The sequence below is a fragment of the Actinia tenebrosa genome, unplaced genomic scaffold (genome assembly GCF_029948245.1).
Source record: "Actinia tenebrosa isolate PJP-AT-01 unplaced genomic scaffold, QUT_ActTen_1.0 PGA_scaffold6__47_contigs__length_16458017, whole genome shotgun sequence".
NCBI lineage: Eukaryota > Metazoa > Cnidaria > Anthozoa > Actiniaria > Actiniidae > Actinia > Actinia tenebrosa.
The window spans coordinates 6,560,064-6,580,843 of record NW_028292583.1 but is presented as its reverse complement, the minus strand read 5'-3'; the positions used below and the strand labels follow the sequence as shown (position 1 = coordinate 6,580,843).

General features: G+C 35.5%; 2 protein-coding genes across 2 annotated transcripts in view; one reads left to right on the top strand and one right to left on the bottom strand.

Annotated features, from left to right (window-relative positions):
- LOC116291856 (dedicator of cytokinesis protein 1) overlaps positions 1–12,203 on the bottom strand; it is a 32,548-nt gene extending 20,345 nt beyond the window's left edge. Inside the window, exons 1-22 of the mRNA XM_089038901.1 lie at positions 12,044–12,203; positions 11,793–11,876; positions 11,425–11,465; positions 10,581–10,636; positions 9,961–10,060; positions 9,677–9,769; positions 9,070–9,125; positions 8,418–8,502; positions 8,275–8,310; positions 6,923–7,077; positions 6,319–6,409; positions 6,075–6,135; positions 5,927–5,998; positions 5,514–5,589; positions 5,204–5,298; positions 4,779–4,822; positions 4,483–4,564; positions 3,499–3,626; positions 2,608–2,706; positions 1,938–2,114; positions 1,129–1,294; positions 584–681 (exon numbers count right to left, since the gene is read on the bottom strand). Coding sequence (XP_088895027.1) covers positions 584–681; positions 1,129–1,294; positions 1,938–2,114; positions 2,608–2,706; positions 3,499–3,626; positions 4,483–4,564; positions 4,779–4,822; positions 5,204–5,298; positions 5,514–5,589; positions 5,927–5,998; positions 6,075–6,135; positions 6,319–6,409; positions 6,923–7,077; positions 8,275–8,310; positions 8,418–8,502; positions 9,070–9,125; positions 9,677–9,769; positions 9,961–10,060; positions 10,581–10,636; positions 11,425–11,465; positions 11,793–11,876; positions 12,044–12,086 — 1,938 coding nt within the window. The 5' untranslated portion in view covers positions 12,087–12,203. The remainder of the gene's footprint in view (positions 1–583; positions 682–1,128; positions 1,295–1,937; positions 2,115–2,607; positions 2,707–3,498; positions 3,627–4,482; positions 4,565–4,778; positions 4,823–5,203; positions 5,299–5,513; positions 5,590–5,926; positions 5,999–6,074; positions 6,136–6,318; positions 6,410–6,922; positions 7,078–8,274; positions 8,311–8,417; positions 8,503–9,069; positions 9,126–9,676; positions 9,770–9,960; positions 10,061–10,580; positions 10,637–11,424; positions 11,466–11,792; positions 11,877–12,043) is intronic.
- A 411-nt stretch (positions 12,204–12,614) lies between these two features.
- Positions 12,615–20,396, top strand: LOC116291874 (lysine-specific demethylase RSBN1L). The gene is made up of 6 exons (XM_031699101.2): positions 12,615–12,899; positions 14,610–14,687; positions 15,960–16,701; positions 17,248–17,421; positions 18,017–18,125; positions 18,401–20,396. The coding sequence occupies exons 1-6, from the start codon at positions 12,626–12,628 to the stop codon at positions 18,617–18,619; spliced, it is 1,596 nt and encodes a 531-aa protein (XP_031554961.2). The 5' UTR covers positions 12,615–12,625; the 3' UTR covers positions 18,620–20,396.
- Positions 20,397–20,780: the final 384 nt, after the last annotated feature.

Sequence of the window (20,780 nt, the reverse complement as noted above, 5' to 3'; positions counted from 1 at the left end):
TGTCAGCATTGTCATGACAACATGGTGATTTAAAATAAATAGTATCTAGCCCCTGGTGATAAAAGCCATTTTAGGTTGAGGAAAAACTGGGACGAGTTAGCAGTGCAGTGCATTGTGGGGCTGTTTTAGAGGAGAAAAAATAGCCGCCATCTTGGAAACACGTCCCCTAAACAGCCCCACAATGCACTGCAATGTCAACTCGACCCAGTTATTTCCTCAACCTCGTAATGGCTAGTATTGATATTCAAAACCTCTCATTCAGTTGAATCAAGTTACTTGTAAAGAACTGAATGAAACGATGTGTAATCAGTGTGGTACGAAATGCAGTTATTACGATCTCTGGAAACAGGTTGTAGAAAGTTTGTTTGCAGTCCAGTATATTTCAACCATGGGAATCAAGATGTTCATTCATTTGCTCTCAGTGGATTAATCAGCATGTGATTACTGAGCTGCAAAAGGCCTATTTCTTTACTTTTCAGATATTAAAAGTGCGCCGACAAAGAGTGTTTCATTTTTGTAGTCCATCATTTTGTCAGTAAAATACAAGAGACATCACAATTACTGAAAATCTCCGTAGACATACCTTGACAATCTCTTCACCGTCTATCTTTATTAGAGACTGTAAAACTAATTGTAGTTGATGTTTTTGTTCTCTCCATCTTAACAAACCAACCAAGTCAACTGCAATAAATGAAAGCACAAAATTTGTAATGTTTGCATTCAATTGCCGTCAAGCTTCTTTCAGTTAGCCATACGTACAACTAACAATTCTGAATATACCACTATCCCCGCACGCACCCCTTTCAGCCTCCCCTAACTCAGTCCGCACATAAACGCTCTGTTTTTTTGTAACCATTTTCCTTTTATTTCGATCCCAAGGTTTGCGCACTCAATTTTTTTTAGCATTTATATGATAGTGTAAATTGGAGCAAACAAGACTATATAAACTATAAAATCATAAACTTATATTGTAACATAGAAATCATAATGGGAAAAAGCTTATCCGAACCCCTTAGGTGACGGCCGTGTTATACACTCTTATTTACCACGGCAATCAACCAATCAATAAGTGACATTTTCAACAACCAATGGACATTACAAACACATATTTAGGGTATTGCGCAGTACCGTTTTGTGTAAGTTTGGTGGAGCAGACAACTGTTCGCACAAAAAAAGTTTCCTTGGGACAACGAGCAACTCTGTCTTGTGAGGAATAATTGATGGTTGTGGCTTCAGTCGCTGTTGATGGCATGTTGATGTACGCTTTGGAGTCGTAGAATGTGTTTTTCTCAAACTGAAATAAGACAAAAACAAGGTAACTAGCCTGCAAGGGATTGTGGGTAAATTTGAATCCTAATAAAAAGCACCTTTGGTTCTTCGTTCCCCTTAGGTCTAATGGATGAGAGATAATGAAATCATACTGCAAAGGATTGTGGGTGAATTTGGGTGCCAATAAAAAGCATCTTGGATTCTTCGTTCCTCTTATAACGTCTCGATACCAAATACTACCAGGATACTTTTACTGGCCTAATTAGCACCATAAAATTGCGACTACCAATGGAGTCAAACATTCAAATAAGAAAAAAACAATCCGAAGAGGATTCTGGTATAGCAAGACGTAGTATAGGCGCGATTACACGGAGCGACTTTTTCTGCAACAGCGTTGCGACACAAGTTGCAAGAGTTTGTACACGGTGCAATGGAGACGCAAACATTGCCAAGGGTAGTAACGAATTCTACTTTTTGCAACCAATGCTGATACTGTCTCGCAATATTTTTCCAAATTGCGCTGTAGGTTACACGCTGCAATGCTCCATGCAACTTATGTCACAACGCCGTCGCGAGATAAGTTGCAGAGAAAATTGCTTCGTGTAATCGCGCCTGGTAATAAAAAGAAGCCATTAACGATTTTTTGTTTTTAAAGTATCCTTTGTTACCTTATAAAGACAAAGTTCGCGTAAGCAATCGTTTATCGTTGTCCCGTCTTCTCTCATCAGTTTGAGGAAAGAGAACGCAAAGGTCTTTGAATCTTTATCATTGTCCTTGAATTTAGCCAAGTGTCTGAAGCCAAATCTCAAAATGGAACCGTAGAATTTCTCGAAAGGAATTTGGACCTGAAAGAAAGACTTGTTATTGTCTAAGCAACTGTCACGTATAACATGCCCGCGCCAAGTTTTAGATGCCTCTTACAATCGTAAGCAAGTTGCACGTCATATGTTAAGTTGTATGTTAAGGTGTCGGTAGGGTGTCAGTAGGGTGTCAGTAGGGTGTCGGTAGGTGTCAGTAGGGTGTCAGTAGAGTGCAGTAGGGTGTCGGTAGGGTGTTAGTAGGTGTTAATAAGGTGTCAGTAGGGTGTTAATAAGGTGTCAGTACCTAGGTGTTAATAAGGTGTCAATAGGGTGTTAATAAGGTGTCAGTAGGGTGTGTCAGTAGGTTGTCAGTAGAGTCATTAGGATGTTAGTAGGTTGTGGGTGGGATGTAGGTAGTTTGTCGGCACGCTGTTGGCCATCACCCTACCGACAACGATTTTGGGGTCACTGACCCCTTATGCTGTTAACCAAATCGAATAATTTCTTTTCTTAATGGAGAAGTAATAAAATTACTTACTTTAATAGTTTCATTCCACTTGGGGCTGCCGTTGTGGTAGTAGATTGTAGATTGATATTCTGTCTGTGGTTTACTTCCTCCCCCAAGGAATATACAGTCCTGGATGAAAACAGGTAACAATACACTGTCTATACTCAACAAATCACACCTTATGGCATAAGAAATGTGAAGCATTGCAGGTCTAAAACTAATCGCTGTCTCTGGTCATGATGACATGCCAAATTAGTTTTAACTCTGTCACACCTCGTTTCTGGCTAAATATTATTGATTCTAATTTAGAGTGGTTTTCCTATGAGTGGGAAACGATTTACAGCACGTAAACAGTACATGCTCTAAGGTCTGTTAAGCAGGCCGCTCAAAAGTATTCTCAAGACAAACACAACAAATCACACCTCATGGCACAAGAAATGTGAATACTGCATGTTTCTTAAAAAATGGCTGAACGATTTAGTTTTAACGTGGTCACACCTCGTTTCTGGCTAAACCTTACTTACTGGTCAATATGACCAGCAAGGCAAAGATTTGACTGAACATGTTCCAATTTTTGTGCAATGACCGGCCATTTTTTTGCCCTGCACTGCATGGCGTATGGAAAACGGCATAAATAATTATAACTTAACATTTTAGAGTGGTTTTCCTATAGTAGGAAACGTACAGTACTGATTTACAGCACGTAAACACTACATGCTCTAAGGCCACTCAAAAGCATTCTCAAGACAAACACAACAAATCACACCTCATGGCACAAGAAACATGAATACTGCATGTTTTAAAAAAAATGGCTGAATGATTTAGTTTTAACGTGGTCACACCTCGTTTCTGGCTAATCCTTACTTACTGGTCAATATGACCAGTAAGGCAAAGATTGGACCAAGACACACTAAACAATACCTCAATAAGGCGACCATTTGATCCAACTACACACATGGACACTTCAACATTCTTCTGAGATGTTTTCCCTGGACCTCTTTCAAATTCACCACTTTCAATAGTTACATACACGTCATTCCTGACATCACCTGAAGAAATAAAACAGCCAAAAAAATGTTTAGATGATTTTGAGAATGATTCGTTATTGTAGCAAATTTGACACAGAGCTAGTTGGTCAACTAATAAGTAACACCGAACTGTAATAATAATAATAATAATAATAATAATAATAATAATAATAATAATAATAATATACATTTTTAGACATGCATCTCAAAATCTTGATGCATTAACCATTCGTAATAATAGAGTAAAATATGTATAGAACATCAAAATATATACATAATAATAATAATGTTTAAAATACATTTTGTTATCATGAATTATATGCTAAATCAAAGAAAAATGTTTTGAGTTTAGTTTTAAATGTTTCAACTGATGGAGAAGTTCTAATGTTATCAGGTATAGAGTTCCAGAGTTCAGCATTAGTACATTAGTTGAGTTTGTTTGTCGTTCTCTCCCTTGCCATAAAGGGTTTGTCCTCAGGTTTTCTGAATTTCTCCCTCCATAAAAATCAACATGTGTGTAAAGTTTTGTAATTAGTGAATGTAGTGGTAGTGCGTTTGATGCAAACTTCATGGAAGAGCCCTCCACAGGTAGTGGCGGCATGGGCAAAAGGGTTGAAGCCCCCCTTCAGCAGAAAACAAAACAAAACAAAACTGAAGAATTAGATACTTTTTTGTTTTCCGTTGTGTTGACGGAAGAAACTCAATTAGCCCCCCCCCCCCCCTTAGAATTTTGGCTGGATCTGCCCTTGTAGGGAACCATAAATATTTTCATTGACTTGAATTATCTGTTACAGCTCTGATGCCATAATAAATAACAAACCCATTATATTTCAAAAAATATTCTCGAAAGATTGTGTAAGACTACGATGTATTTTACCTGGCATGATAATGTCTGGGAATCCCACCTTCCTGACAACTGCTGTTCCATGAGGAAGAAGCAGAGGATTTTCATGCTGAAGCTAATTGTTGAAGTGAATAATACGAATAAAGATTAATACAAGCACTTCACATGAAACTGAGCAATGCCAACATAAACATTTCAGAGCTGAGTAAAATTATGAGCCAATAATAAAAGGGCCTTTCCAAGCAACAGCCACCCCCTGAAATCTTTCTGGATCCACCACTTTAATAAATCTCTTTTTTAATCAAATGAATTTTTATTGTCAAAATCACCTTCTCCAGTTCTCCATGTAACATCCTCATAGATACATAGATATCTGTGGTTATAATGAAAAAGTACAAAAACATCAACTTATTGTTATTGCGAGAAAGCATGAGTGGAATACTGTCCTATTTCTTTGCTGCAGTCCAGCAAACTCTGCTTTTTAACTGCCAATTGTGTGCACGAACATATCGAGATGGTCAACTCACTCCTAGTTGATTCAGACGATGCTAAATAAAGACTTGTCCACAGTCAAACACTCTGATTTTCAAATACTATAGACTTTTCAAAGAGACAGCAAGATATGGTCAACTCACTCATAGTTGATTCAGACTATGCTAAATAAAGACTTGTCCATGCACTTTTCAAAGTCAAACACTCTGATTTTCAAATACTATAGACTTTTCAAAGAGACAGCAAGATATGGTCAACTCACTCATAGAAGATTCAGGAGCTCCATATTTTGACTGTAGTTTTTTGATGATGCTCTCATGCATAGATACAAATTCATTCTCATTGCTTCCACTAAGGCTACAAAGAAAAAAACAAATACAGTATATTGATATCAAATGAATGCTTATTCTATAAAGATCAGTTCATTTAATAAGACATGCAATACAGTATAGATTTCAAAAGGCCCAGTCTAAGATTATCATCATCATTATCATCATCATTATCATCATCATTATCATCATCATCATCATTATCATCACCATCATTATTATTACAACAACAGGTGTGCTTACAGTTGGATTGGCATGTACAGCTCTTCGTCCAAATTATTTTCCTCTTTTTCTTTGAGAATATCAACAATATCAATAACTGGAAAGAATAGTTAAGAATGGTTATTATAAGTATTTTAGGGAAAAAAAATATTTTGAATAACAAAATTTCTCATCAATAGGTTCTTGTAAGCATACAAATGTATGATATGCTAATATAGTAATACCCACCCCCACCCCCGCCTCCCCCCCCCCCCCCCCCCCCCCCATAAAAAAAGCATATGGCAACATATATACTAACACCCTGCAGGCAATCTACACCCAATGGATAACAGTACTAACACCCTGTGGAAAGCATTATTACAAATATATGATATGCTAATTTACTAATGCCCAAAAAAGCATGGATACTTTATAGGTAACAAATTAGTCAATACCTGCACATCCAAAGGGTCTTCTATAGGACATGTTGGAAACTTTTCTAGATGAAGAGTCTAATAGCATTTTACCTAACAACACAAATAAAAAAGATTAAAATATTACCCCAGCATTTTCACATTCAATCAAACTAAAGAGCTTACTTACCAACTCTAACTATCTGTGCAACTAAGTAGCAATTTGAATGTAAGTCATTTTCGCCCAAGTCCTGAAGATTTGAAAAAGTTAAAGAACAAAAACATATTAAAGTTTGCAGCTTATATTAAATATTGAAAATTGAAAAGATTTCCCCTAAAACAGCCCCACAACAATGCACCTGCAATGCCTTGACCCAGTTTTTTCCTGGACCTTGGAATGGTTAATAAACTATATAATGTCATTCGATACTTACTGTAAAGACACATGTGGCATTGCTAATATTTTGTAGCTGATTTACTTTTTGATTGCTGTCACTTTTACCTATCGTCACCATAAAGCGCTCACTATAAACAAGAAACAGGAACTAGCTGTAATATTATAAATTAAGACAGACAGACAAGTTAACAACTAATGGTTCCTAGTTTGATTGTTAATCTGAAAAGCCCTAATTGGGAGTGTCAATAAAGTATTGTAATCTAAGCCGAAGTTCATCGGTCCAATATCAAGCAATGGCATGCTCTACACACCACTCTCATAATGGCTGACAAGTGCATGAAAATAAAGTCACCCAGTCATTAGTTCACAAAATGTGTTCATAGAAGAAAAGTAAAAAAAATTGACCTTTTGTTTTGACCTGAATTTGCACTATCCACCTTTATTTTGAATGAGCAGCCTTGCAAGATGACTGGGTGACCTCCTTTCCGTGTGCTGTCAGCCATTATGAGAACGGTGTATTTTTGCCCATACGTTGGTGGATCTAGCGGATTCGATCTAGCAGGTATAGTGGTGCATCATGAACCCCCAAGTTTTCAAAGTCCTAGATCTCATCAGAGTCAAGTTAAACTACTTTAGCCTACCTTATAAATTTACTTTTTGTAGCATCATAAATAGAAAAGAAGACCTGACAGCTCTCCTCTACATTACAAACAAAGCTGTTCATGGTGAAGTATAAATGGTTGCTGGTGAAAGTCTTGATTTGCTGCTTTTTTGCCTTCTTGATAGTTCCTCTCCCCTGGCACAATGACATCATCAAGATCAACGTCAAATAGTTTGTCAAGAGAGGGCAGTTATAAAGATAAAAAAATAATCAGAGGTTCTTATAGTAGTGCATTTGTAATTGTCTCAAGACACTTTACATAGGACTTATGCTACTGGATCTCTGGTTCAGTTTTCAAGTGACAACATGCATCACCTGTGAGTAAAGTATTTAAGGCCTCTCCCTTAATCTAAGGATTTTTCTCTGGGTTCTTTGGTTTTCCTCCCTCTTCAAAACCTACCAATCCATCTAAATTCCAAATTGATCAGTGAGTTAGCAGTATCCTAAATTTGATCAGCCCAGAGGTTGTTTCATGATATCAATAAAATTGGAGGTTTACAGGAGTTATTAGTTATTAGTTATTATAAATAAGGAGGCTATAAAGACAGTAACCTAAATGTTCCCTAGCTGCCATTGCTGTTGCAGTTCCTTGCATTTCTCTCTTAGCCCCCACCCTCCCTGCCCTTGGGAAAAGATATGGTAAAGTAAAAACAAATCCATGCTGTGAACACACTGTGACAGGTGCCAAGGTTAACCAGTGGCTAAGTTCAGGGTCCGAAATTAGCGTTCGTCCAGTCGTCTGGGACGACTAAAATTTGCAAATGACGACTAGATTTTGGAATGTGGTTGTCCTTCTGACGACCTACATTTTTGCCAAGGTGTTTTCTTTTATATAAAAAAATAAAAGAGTCCGAAAAGTCTGAATGTGATTCTAAATTATATTTCTTCTGCTCAAAACCTAGAATGTTCATTCAAACTTTCAAAAATTCGAGATGACGCATTCGTCGGAAGCCACTGAATGTTGCTGACAAATTTGATTGCATCTTCTGCATTATAGCTAACTGCTGACCAGTGTCATTCAGGCTCTACAAAGTGGCGTCCAAGTGGGACTCCTAAGTTTTGCAATGGACACCTAAGAATTAGAACATGGTTGTCCAAAGGACCACTTAGCTCAAAAGTTAATTTCGGAATTTCCTGAATTTGCCATGGTAACCTCTTAGTTACTAGCCTTGCTTATCATCCAGTTTGTTACTAGGCAACTACCCTCCATGAACCTATTAAGTTACAAGTGAAATAACTGCAAGCACAGCAGCATGGCGTGCAAGTTTTTTTAATGCCCATAACAATAAATTAAAATATATATATATTGTAAAATCCTAAATAATAACTTACCATAGCACTTTTATTTGCCTCAGCACTTTCAAGATGCTATAAACAATAAAAATGAAGATTTATCATTCATTTCATACAAGGCAACAAATCATTTACCTTTAATATTTCAATCCTATATTAAAATAATTTTTCTGATTACTTACAACATTGTAAAGCTCTACAACACTAGTAGAATCACCATCAATAACCTCTGCATTTTTTCTTGGAATGAGATCCAAACCCATTTTACTGAAAGAACACAGTTCAGGTACAATGAAGCATTCTTGCTAATGAGAGTAACAGCATGTCAAGTGATTTATAAAATAATCAAATTATGAATGTATTCAAATACATTATTTTTCATGTAACAAGTCGTCTCTCCCAAATAAAATAGCTGTCATTAAGAGAATTCGAAACCAGTACTTATCTCCAGTTTGTTGCAATGCTACCCCTTAAAGAGAATACTGGTCCATCAAATCCACCCCCTCACCCAGCATCGTGCAAAGCATATGATATGCCCTCATGTGATGGTGCAAAGGCTCTATAGTGTTATATGTACATTGCATTATAACCAAAACCATCAATTATAAAAAAATCAAAAATGGTTGAGGATTTTGTTCTGACTGGCCACAAATCTATTATTAGTGATCCAAAAAGAATGCTGTCATTATGCATTAGCAAGCTGTTTCCCCTGATTGTTGTGATAATAAACCTAGCTGTAAAATGTTTTTAGCAGATTCTTGGTATCAAAAGAATAACAATTTAAAAATGGATAATTGCAAGAGATTAATGTTGTTAGTTTTTCTAAAGATATACCTGTTTGCCCAATCAATGTCATTGATAGCTTTTTGCTTTATTTCAAACATCTGATCCTTTAGACAAAAGAATAAACATCGCAAAAAATGAAAAAGTTTATAATGAAAAAATATTATACAGTAATGTAATAAAATATTAAAGCAACTTTACAACTACAAAGCTAAAAAACAGCTAGCTACCACAGGGAATGGATCAAAAATAAAAAATAGAAATTAGGAAATAATATACGTATCAGTTTATAGCCCAAGTATAGCAGGGGGTACACACCTTGTGCACAACTCCTCTAGATCCACCCCTGTACCATAACCACGACAAAAATAACAACAGCACTGTAAAATGCAACATCAGTGCCACACTTGCCCTGCACACCGGCTGACTGTTGGCCATTTGTTGACTGTTTCACAAATGTTTGCCAACCATTTCACAGCTGTTCAGTGAGAGACCACTGCCAGCATAACATCTGGGACACTTTTGCAAGTTACCCGTGCTCGCAATGGCAGCAATTACAACAGTAACAACTAATAAATTCACCAAAAATGACAACCATTTTAATATATAATTTTAAAAAGTTTCTGTATCTGCCACAACATTTATGTTTGCTTTTTACCTGTGTAAGTGTTCCTGACAGGAGCTGTTGTCTAAATTCAACCAGGTCCCACATGATTTTCCTCAGGGCTACAAACAACTGCATGTCATTTTTCTGAAAAATACATTTTTCATGTGCTTAATAAAATTTAATGTTAATTATTAAAGAATCACAGGGATATAAAATTTGGTAGGTTTGGGTTAACTGTCGTGAACACTTTTGTAAGAAACTGTCACTTGTATTAGCAACCAATTTACTTCTCACCCATGCTGGTTGCTTACAAGATAGTCAAATGTAATACATACCATGTACAATTGTTTCCAAATGATTGACCATTCTCTCAAGACCGAGGTAAGCTCCTTGACTGTTGGATCTTCTTTAGGAATGACAACTTCATATAAAGTGCTGTATAAGATCAAATATAACTATTAAACAAATGATGATATTAGAATATCAGAAACTCTTTTCTTGAATAACAAACTTTTTTGAAATAGCTGTTAATAATATTGTTTCTCATACTCATTAATAATTCATTAGTAAACCAGCCAATCAATGGGCTATTTTTGGGTCACATGATGTTATTTGAAACCTGGTAAAGAACTGTGAAAGGAATGCATTCAGTCTGGAGTAACTGGAACAAAATTAATTCAGTCCTAGTAACTGGAACAAAATTAATTCAGTCCTAGGACTGAATTAATTTTGTTCCAGTTACTCCAAGTCGAATAATTAATGAGATGAGAAGTCATTTCAAAGCCTCCAATATCGGACTGGACGGGATTTCAAGTCCGCGCAATTAGTTCCAGTCCTCGGCTGCGCCTCGCACTGGAACTAATTGCTTTGACTTGAAATCCTGTCCAGTCCTCATTGTCGGCTTTGAAATATTACTTCAAAAAGTAAATCAGAGTTCAGATCTCATTTAACTTACCCATAGTACTCAACATCACACTCCTTTAAGTACACATAGGATTTTGGGAATATTCCCTATAAGATATAAGGTACAATAATTAGGGGACAAGATTAATGCATATACATGGCTTCTCTATTCAATGTTGCTTTTTAAACTAATAAAAATATCTCACAATTTTAGTTTTGTAGAAAATATTTTCAACCAATAGACCAGAAAACATTCAGAATAAAACTTGTTCGGCCATGCATATTTTGTCAATAAGAATATTGTTTTGCATAAATAATTTCAAACGATTGTAGCTTTTGGCCAACAAAAATTGATAATCAAATAATCATAATAATATTTAAAATACCCATTATGATCAAATGAATATAAAGTATTTCAAAAACAAAAAATTCAAAAATAATTATTGTCAACAAATCTGAGTTAACATCTAATAGTGAAAAGAATTTGAAAATTTTCTCTCTCAAACCCAAAATACAACTGAAAGAAAAAGATAGATATATATCATAACAAAACATAATTACAATAATAATTATTACTAGGCCTTTTGACTTTTTGGCTACAGGTTATTTTTTATTTATTTTTTATCGAAATATGGAACGAAAAGGGCATAAAATCTTTGAACATGAACAATAACAAAATTAAGTTCCATTCATATAATTTATGCATTTTATATCTCGAAATAAATCTTGTTAAGAAAGTTGTTCGTCCACAAATACGCAGCAACTAAGATTATATCTTGATGGTATTTTCATTTAAAGAAATAAGAATGTCAAAATTGAAAATATTGGGGATTTTTTGGGACAGATTAAAATAAAGAAAAAAATACGATGGTGTATGGTTAAGTTCCTTTACTTACTTTCTGAGATTTGTTCCGTGTAAGGCAACCATGATACCATCCTGAAAATATAAAACAAAGATTTCTCAAAATTAGAGAAAAGAAAATATAACTGATATTCATCAAAGAGGAGGAGTGATAATTGAATAACTAGACAAATAAATTAGCTTTAAGAGATTGCTAAAATAGGTCGTTCAAAACAAACAAAAAACACATGAAAATGAGCAACTTTGATCAAAGTGCAAACAAAAGTAAATAAATCTTTACAAAAACTTGTTTTATTGGAAGCTTAAAAAAGGTTAAAATATCTATTCCAATTAATTATTAAGTGAAGCTTATTTTGTCATGGTGAGTTGAATAAAGTTTTAAAATTGAAGTACGCAAAATACCTGCACATTCTTCGTAGATTTGTACGGTATCTCCAACAGCCAACTGCAAGCCACTGGCGACCCTGCCCTCAAAATTATATATAGCTGCGAAAAACAGCACTTAGTATAAACCATTCACTATATTATCATTTCATTAATAAAGTGCTTAACAAATTAAGATGTAAGATAACGAAAGATATGCAGACAAAGCTCGAAGCTAATGGTACCAGTTGGTCGAAGCGGAAAACTAAACTACATTAAAACTAACTGACCTACGGCATATTTTGATTGTTCTGTGGCTTGCCAGGTTGACATGTTTTCCTTTTCGATCTCAGTGGTTGCGGCGTCCTTTTTTCCAAAGGTAAAGCACCAGTTTATTTACGAGTTCCATCGAGTATCAGTTAATGAGCTTCCTCTTCTTAGCAGCCGCCATATTTAATTTGTTTGCCCAAAAGCCTCGATATCATGATGAATTATTCCCAATATTTTGGGAGGGGTGGGGTGGGGTGGGGCAGGTGATTCCGAAAAATATTTGAAAAGCGAAAAAAAAGGAGTATGGTTTCATATCTTACTAAAAACAAAGATAGACAGAGAAAATGAGATTTGTTACTTGATCAATCAAATGAACAGAAAAAAAATATTTAAAGTTTATAGACAACTTGTATTTGAAAACTAGAGAAAACTTGCTAAGCTGTTTTTCAATCTAATCTTAATGTCATATATCAATGCGTTACTTGAAGTCATATTTATCAAAAGCTAAAAAATAGAAAAAATATTTTTAGAATATTTCAAATGGGTCCCAGACCCATTACGTCATCGACAGCGCGCGCCACAATCGATGACAAGAATCCAACATGGCGAGTGCAAGTGAAGGTAACGAGGAGAAAACACCACTGTCGAAGCAGTTGTCATCCGATGACAAGCCCAGTGGAGAACATTTAAAAAAGAAAAGAAAGCATAGCCACGATTTTCAGTCAAGCAAACATGAACGAACGGAGAAAGAAAAGCAAAGTGAAGATCATTGGAATATAACGACTGTGTCAACCTTCAAGAATGGTTCCCGCTCTCCTTCACCAAACAAACACAGTAACGGCTTGAAAACAAAGCTAACGAAGATCAAGGTAGAAGGTGAGAGCTCAATTAATCTTTATTATGTCTTTAGTTTTACAAATCTTTAATATTTTCAGTGAAAATGGGAATGGTTTTGTTAATATGCACGACGTACGATGTGTGTTCCTGTCGTTTGTTTGTTTTCTATTTCCTTCCTTTGAACCCCTGCTTTCAATATTTACTCTTATTTAAAAGACAAATATACGAGAGAGAAAAATTTAAGACTTAGTTCTATGTAACTTGCCTTTCGAGGTGCAGAAGTTCGATTGATTTTACACGATATATGAAGAAATATTCACCTCAGTTTTAATGCTATTAGTATAAAGCTTAAATTTGAACTCCAACGGTTGAAAATGTGGTAAAGTTTGCATCTCGAATTAAAAATTCGAACGTTGAATTGGATAATTTAATTCGATTGCTCAAAATTATTCTAGAATATAATTGAAGCAACTAGTAGGCTTATAGGAATACTAGTTATAGAATAATATAATGCTCTCTGGAAAGATGTTATAAAATTCAGTCCCACGTGTAAACTGAGTCCTTCCACTTACTGAAAACGTGCATTGATGCACACACTCAGATCTCTCAAATAGTTTATTTATATAGCGTATAAAAGTGCCCTTATTTTTAACTGTCTGGTCAATTCTCAATAAGTGTATTGAACACCATCAGTTTGTACTATGTTTATTTGTTGTTTTTCAATTGTACATGATTTCCGCATGATAGGTTTTGTTTACACTTTGCAAAACGAAAAGAAATACCGCTCTCAAATTTCAAGTTTAGAACTCAGTAAAATTTGGTATTTAACTTTTTGTTGTTGTTGTTTATAAAATACAAAAGCATTTGCTATATTCTATAAGTTGCTGGATGCGTTGGATGTGTTATTGAGCCATAATATCATTGGATAGTGGGTATTTATGGCTTTGAAAATTTTTGAGTAGTTATGTATAACCAGGTGATTTGGCTTCTCTAGACCAGAACAAATTAGCCAAACAGTGGCCATTTTGCTCATCATTCAATATTTCCTTATTCCACGTTTTCGGCTTGATAAAGAATAGTTTTAGTAGAAAATGAAAGACGATGAAAGTCATCCGTTGTGAGAGTTAGCAAATATCTTTTAGAAATAGTATGTTTTGTTGTTGTTGATGGGAAAATATTTCGTTTTGACAAGAGATAATAGAAAATTCTTGGAAATGTTTGGTCTAACAAACAAGGCTTTGCGTGCCTAGACTCAAAATCACCTGGTCGTGTTAAGAGTCATAAATATGTCATTCCCGACTTCCTCACTGCCAATTATGAGCTATATTTGCCCCATGCTGATTATCAAAATTAATTTTTATGCACTGAGAAACTCTATTCCTCATAAGCATAAAATTTAATTTAATGCTAAAAATTCTTCAGAATGAGGAAGTATTTTGGGATAAACATTTGCGAGTGGGAAAGTGGCAGGATGCTCAGCTGGTGGGTGGATGGCAAGGGACAGGAATCCCATTCAAAAAAGGAAGCAGAGATATTCCTAGAAACTTCATACTTTTGATTGTGAAAGAGCATGCCTTGCTTTAATTGCTTGCGAGAGGTTTTTATTGGGCTTACAACCACGCATAAATACAAACCTTTCCAGGTATGGTACAGCCCTATAATTTATATGCATAGAATGTGCCAGGAGGGTATACCAATCCATTCTTCCTTTGGAAAGGTTTTTAAATTCTGTTATGTTGTCTGTTTTAGATGGACAAAGAACACCTGAAACTTCACCACAGATCATTGCTCATAATGATCTGAAGCTGAAAATTAAAAGAAACTCAGGTACATATCTTACATGCATTTGCTAAAAGAAGACTTGATATTCTTGGAATTGAGTCTGATGGAATCTTGTTGACTGTCATAAATGAAAAATATGATCATGTTCAGAGTTAAAATTTAGAATTTTCTTTGAAATTTCTAGCTTGTAAAGTGCTGTCCATACACTTTACACTTTATTTCATTAATTACAATAAGTATGAAAAATAAACTTACAAAAACCCAACAACCTGCAAATATTAAAACTAATCTAGGCAGGTTAAATGGTAAATTATTTACAATTTTAATACAATACAAATATGACGACTATAATAGATAAAATTTTACAGGTGTAATAATAATTATGAATATAAATCCATACATGCAAATGGTATATTACAAACTTACCAGGAAGTTGTTTGTTAATGAAAGTAACATGCTTTCTGTAAATTTCTTCTTCCATAATAGACCTGGTAGTTCTAATTTGTTATTGAAATTATCAGGACTTAAAATAATGGCTGGTCAGTAGCTGATCATAATGAATGGCCAAAATAGTTTTAGCTAGTCATGCATTGCTTGTTTCTGGCTCATCGTTGCTGGTCCAAATGGCCAGTCAATTTCTAATTTTGGCCGGATATTGTCTAATGCGGGTTGTTATTTATATCCCTGTCTCTAATGAACGACTATTACCAACTGCAAGGACAGTTTGGAATTTAAGGTTCAAGCTACTCAGGGAACCAATCGATTACGCCACTTTCATTCTTATCTTATCTTGCTTGCAAGCCAAACAAAATAATAACATTGTTATATACCAACTGTCAAAGTCCATCTTTCTCTTACTCTGATTGGGTGAGAGGGCATCACATGAATGTGAACAAGTTTCCATGTTTCCCTGACAATGGCTCTCAGCGGGCAACAATATGCTGTTGACCGATGATAATGATACTGGATTTTCCCAGAAATGTACATTTTCCTAAGTTTTTCGAAATTAAACAATCAAGAGATAAAATAACTGCTTTTTTTTTTCTTTGATACTTGGTATGTAACAAAACACTTATTGACTTGAACCTTGGGAAAGTAGTGTGTTTTGTGGTCCCTCAATGGAGATGTTTCCCTTGCCTTCGCCTCATAGAACATCACATCGCCATGTTGGGACCACAAAATATGTCACACTATTTCCCTCGGTCCCAATCAATAAGTGTTAATTATTAAACCACTTTCTATTTGTTAACCTATATATAACTGTGTGTACTGGTCGTTTCATACACCTACAAGTTTTTATTGATTCACTTTTTGAAGGTGTGGAAAACAACCATGAACACAAGTCAAATGGAGTGTCTGAAACTAAAAAGAAGAAGCACAAAAAGCATCATCACAAGCATGAAGAGAAATACTTCCATGACATTGATCATTGCATCCTTGAAAATCCCAAGGAAAAAACAAGGTTGTCTCACCTAATACATATAGAGGAAGACTGTAATGGTGGTGCTTCAGTTGTACATGTCTACGATGATGAAATTGCCAACTTAAGCCCTGAAAAAATGGAAAAGTTTGTCAAGCTATTTTTTCGGGAAACCTATGGTGAAGACACCAAAGGACAGCCAAGACATGTAATGGGTATTGTTCATGGTGCAGCATCTTACCTTCCTGAACTAACAGAATACTTTGGAACACACCATCAAAATATGACTGTCAAAACCACACCCATCAGCAAAAAACTGGACGTAGAGACTATCAAGATGAGTGAATATTTAACAAAAGTTCAGGCAACATATAGTGCAGGAACCCTTCGTTGTGGTCCTCTTATGCAGTTTAGTGTAGTTGGGACTGTTCAAGAGGAGACCGGTGGTTATTTTCCAGAATTTCTAGACCTGTTGGAAAAGAGTCCATTTTTAAAGGAAACCATGCCATGGGGAAGGTTATCAGCTTTAAAACTAGAAAATCGCAATCAGAGTAATGATGGTCCTATTGTCTGGGTACGTCCAGGGGAACAATTTGTTCCAACAGCTGATTCATCAAGCTCACCAAGTAAAAGACGGAGGTAAGAAAGATGTAGGCCCTGGCTAAACAAGGAAACATGTTTCCAAAGGTGGCAAAACTGTCAGGGAACATCGGGACACATTGTTTATTCAATATCAGTTAGCGCATGCACACTTTCAAGATAGAGCTAGCGTTGTTAAGTAACGAACTTTTAGAATGTTTACTTTCGTGGCTAAACTAGGAAACATTGTTTCCATGTGCCTTGGAAGCAAAATTTGTTGCACATAGCAATGTTTCACATGTGGCTAAACTTGGAATCATCGGGGAACATGCACGTGGAAAACATGTTTCTGGAAATTGTTTCCTCTTTTAGCCAGGGCCTTAATAAGCATCATATATTATGGCAATCATGAAGTTTCATGATAACCAGTGAACTTGACATGATTAATGTATTATCATCTCATGTGAAGATCACTCAAGGTCATGACAGACATTGGTATAATTTGTTCCGAAAATCAAAGCATTACTCTTAATTTGCAAAATTTATGAAACAATCATTAAATTGGGTTAACAAATATGTCAATGTGATGTGACATCTTATCTTCAGAGCCACTGTCAATGAACTTCAAAATCTACAATATCTTCCAAGAACATCAGAACGTAGAGAGATGTTGGCAGAGGACAGGACAAGATGCCACGCAGACCATGTGGGTCAAGGGTTTGATCGACAGACTACTGCAGCCGTTGGTATAATCAAAGGAGTACACACAAAGAATGAAAGGTATGGTCGAACATGGAAATGAGTTTTTGACATAAAAACTGTCATTTTTCTCTGGGGCTTTAAATCTTTTATTTTACGTCGCCAGAGGCCAAGTAATGTTTAATTATACAACACTCTCCACACTCATTACCACTACTAATGTTTTAAGAACACAACTCTAAACTCACATAATGATTTTTTGAAGTGGGAGGAAAACCAGGGCCGGGTTGTTCAAAGCTGGATTAACTCTATAGGCTAATCCAGGATTAGCTCTATAGGTCTTATTAAGAGTTAACCCAGGATTAGCACTAATCAGGCTTTGAACAACTGGGCCCAGAGAACCTGGAGAAAACTCCTTGTGGCAAGGGAGAGAACAACACACCAAACAAACTCTATTCACATGTGGTGTCTGCAGGACATACACTTGCTACTTTAGTAAAGAACAAGGAGTCGTTTATTTGAGAAACTACAAGGCACAAATGAGAATTTCCATACTATATCCATTGTGTATTCTAAATTTCACAATTGATACCAAATTCACTTAGTTAATGATTCATTTTTAGGCAAGGCTATAGTTTACTTCACAGGCTGTTGAGCTTTTATACTTTTTTTGCAGGAGTAAAATGAATAGACATTGCAAAGATGTGATATGTTTCCATCCTGCTTACTTCGATGACCTTGTCCAAAAGCTGCAGCTAGATCTGCATGAACCTCCTGTGTCGCAGGTACATTATAATAAATGGAATGGCATTGAGTTAGTAGTGTTGGTGTTGATGATGAAATTGTTACTACTCATTGGGACAAAAGTAGTGACTTTGAAATTGGGCAATAGACTTCCATCAATCAAATATATTGTTAGAGTACATAAACAGGGCTTAAAATAATGGCCAATCAGTCACCGGCCTTTCCCAAATATTTCTCCACTTGTGCTCTTATGGTAATCAGCCATTATTTTGAATTGATATTGTTTCTTACAATGAATTATCATTCTTTTTTACAGTGTGTCCTCTGGGTCGATGATGCAAAGTTGAACCAATTAAGAAGGGATGGCATCAAGTATGCCCATATCGTTTTAAGGGACAATGACATCTACTTTATCCCTCGCAATGTAATCCACCAATTTAAAACCATATCAGCATCAGCAAGTATAGCATGGCATCTAAGACACAAAATGTATCATCCTGAGCTAACTAAAAATGATGGCCCAAAGCACTCATAAATAAAGGCCATCAGGTAATTTATTTGTATATTATACTGTAGAGCTATATTTCATACTTATATAATTATTAGACCAATATTAGTCACAATAATTTAGGAATTTTTTGATTGTTGTCGTTCCAAGGATTTTTAGGATAAACTTCTTTTCAGGCATCCTATGTACTTTATCCATCACGGCATAATATCATAATATTTTCCCATTTCAGATCATGATATTCTCTCAAGAATAATATTATTTATTTGAGTTGTATTCATATTCATATGTCTTGTCATGTGTAGCTGTTAGAGCAGTTTTCGTATGACAGTGAAAAAGTCGGTGCCGTATGCGTGCCTTGCCGCGACCATGATGTTTTCTAGACTTTTGATTGGGGGATTTTTCTCTCATGCAATGTGATTGGTCGGACAGTGCTGTGACATTGGCGTGACATTGGCGTGACCGTGTCCGCACGTTGTTCCAAGCCGTGTTTCGGACAGTTGATTGGATGAAGAGTAAATTCTTGTGCAAAGCGATTGGTCGGGCATATGCCTTGCTGTGTCATGACCATGTTTGTACTGTGGGCATTTTCACAGTCATACGAAAACTGCTCTAAACAATAAGATACTCTAGGGAATCATACCTGGTCTGAAATGGGAACACAGTGGATTAGGTCTACTAACTAGTCAGCTATTGCGGTCAACCCGTAACTAACTACTATAGTCTAGTTTTACATTGTAAATTTGCTCATTGGTTTTGGTGGACATCTCTTTGGCATTTATGAAATTATTTACGGTCATTATGGCACAAGTTTAAAGCCAAAATTCCAGAAATTGTATAGTTCACCAAAATGTAAAGACATTAATTCAGAATTGTTAAGGTCCTTTACCAGCTCCTGTTCGAGTTCATTTAAACCCTTAGCACCACATTCACTATGATCCCCATTCAAAATGTATCCACTCACTACACAATTCACTGAATGATTGACATGACAACGATCAAAACAATTGCCAAACAAGTTGAGAGGTAACTTGTTTGTAAATAATAGTAGAATAGAAGGGTTTTATTTATCTGTATTATAATGCAACCTTCTAACTTTTTACGAGTATATTTAGGGTTTAAGATAGTTTTCTAAAAAAAAGAATTTCAAAAAGGAATTCCAGGAGCAAAATTACAAACCCTACTTTTTTAGATTTTTATGAGCCCCAATAATTATAATTGCAACCAAGTCCAACTTTTTGGAAGTCTAGAAAAGAGCATATACAAAATGACTTGATGCAACATAATTTTGAACAAAGAAATGTTCAAGTTTTAAATGGCAGTTGCATTGAATTTAAACCGCCTTCCCTCTCCCCTCTAGTTCACAGCACAGGAAGTCCATTTCTTGGCTTTGCCCATAATTTCCACTTGCCTGGATCTTAAAAGTTCTGTAGCCAGTTGTATGTAGCAGGGGATAAAAGTGCTATCCAATGAATAGTTATCCATATCTTTATCCAGTGGATAACTCATACAGTATTCAATCATTGTGCAACCAAATCATGCCATGTGGATAATGTCTATCTGCTGGATAAGGATTTATTAAGTGGATATTGCTTAATGGGACATTTGTACAATGAGTCCTGTTAGATTTGGAAGTTTCTGCTTGTAACTTGATGCACCATGTTACCAATAATTATTAGAGAAAACTATATTTAAAAACATTTATACAGTCTGTAAGAGCTCCTAAATGGAGTTGGAAGAGTCAAATTAGGTTAATGTATGAAGCCAAACTGAGGATTACAAAAAGACACTTTTTGTATTTTGAGGAATTTGGTTTATTTATTTTACCTTGTTGAGTACCTTTACATGTGCAGTGTAACTACTCCAGTCATAGCCTATTTTATCACAATATTAAGTATAGAAATCCTAATGATAAAACCTTATCTTACCAAGACTTAGAATTTCTGTTTGTCTATAAAGCTGAGTACAAAAATTAATGGATCAAAATTTGAAATAATTTCATTTTTGACATGAAAATTAATGGTATTATTACTGAATTTTGTAACATAAGCATAAAAACATACCATAAGCAGTGTTGTGCAATGTTCATTAATACCAGTTGTCTTTCTTCACGCCTGTTAGGGAAGAGCTGCACTGAGTCTGTGTAAGTTGCTAGTGCTTATACTTATTTCAATAAAGCTAGTCACAG

Coding starts and splice junctions, on each gene's coding strand:
- LOC116291874 (XM_031699101.2), top strand. CDS start 12,626: ATGGCGAGTGCAAGTGAAGGTAACGAGGAGAAAACACCACTGTCGAAG. Junction 12,900..14,609: donor AACGAAGATCAAGGTAGAAG/GTGAGAGCTCAA, acceptor TGTCTGTTTTAG/ATGGACAAAGAACACCTGAA. Junction 16,702..17,247: donor TCACCAAGTAAAAGACGGAG/GTAAGAAAGATG, acceptor TCTTATCTTCAG/AGCCACTGTCAATGAACTTC.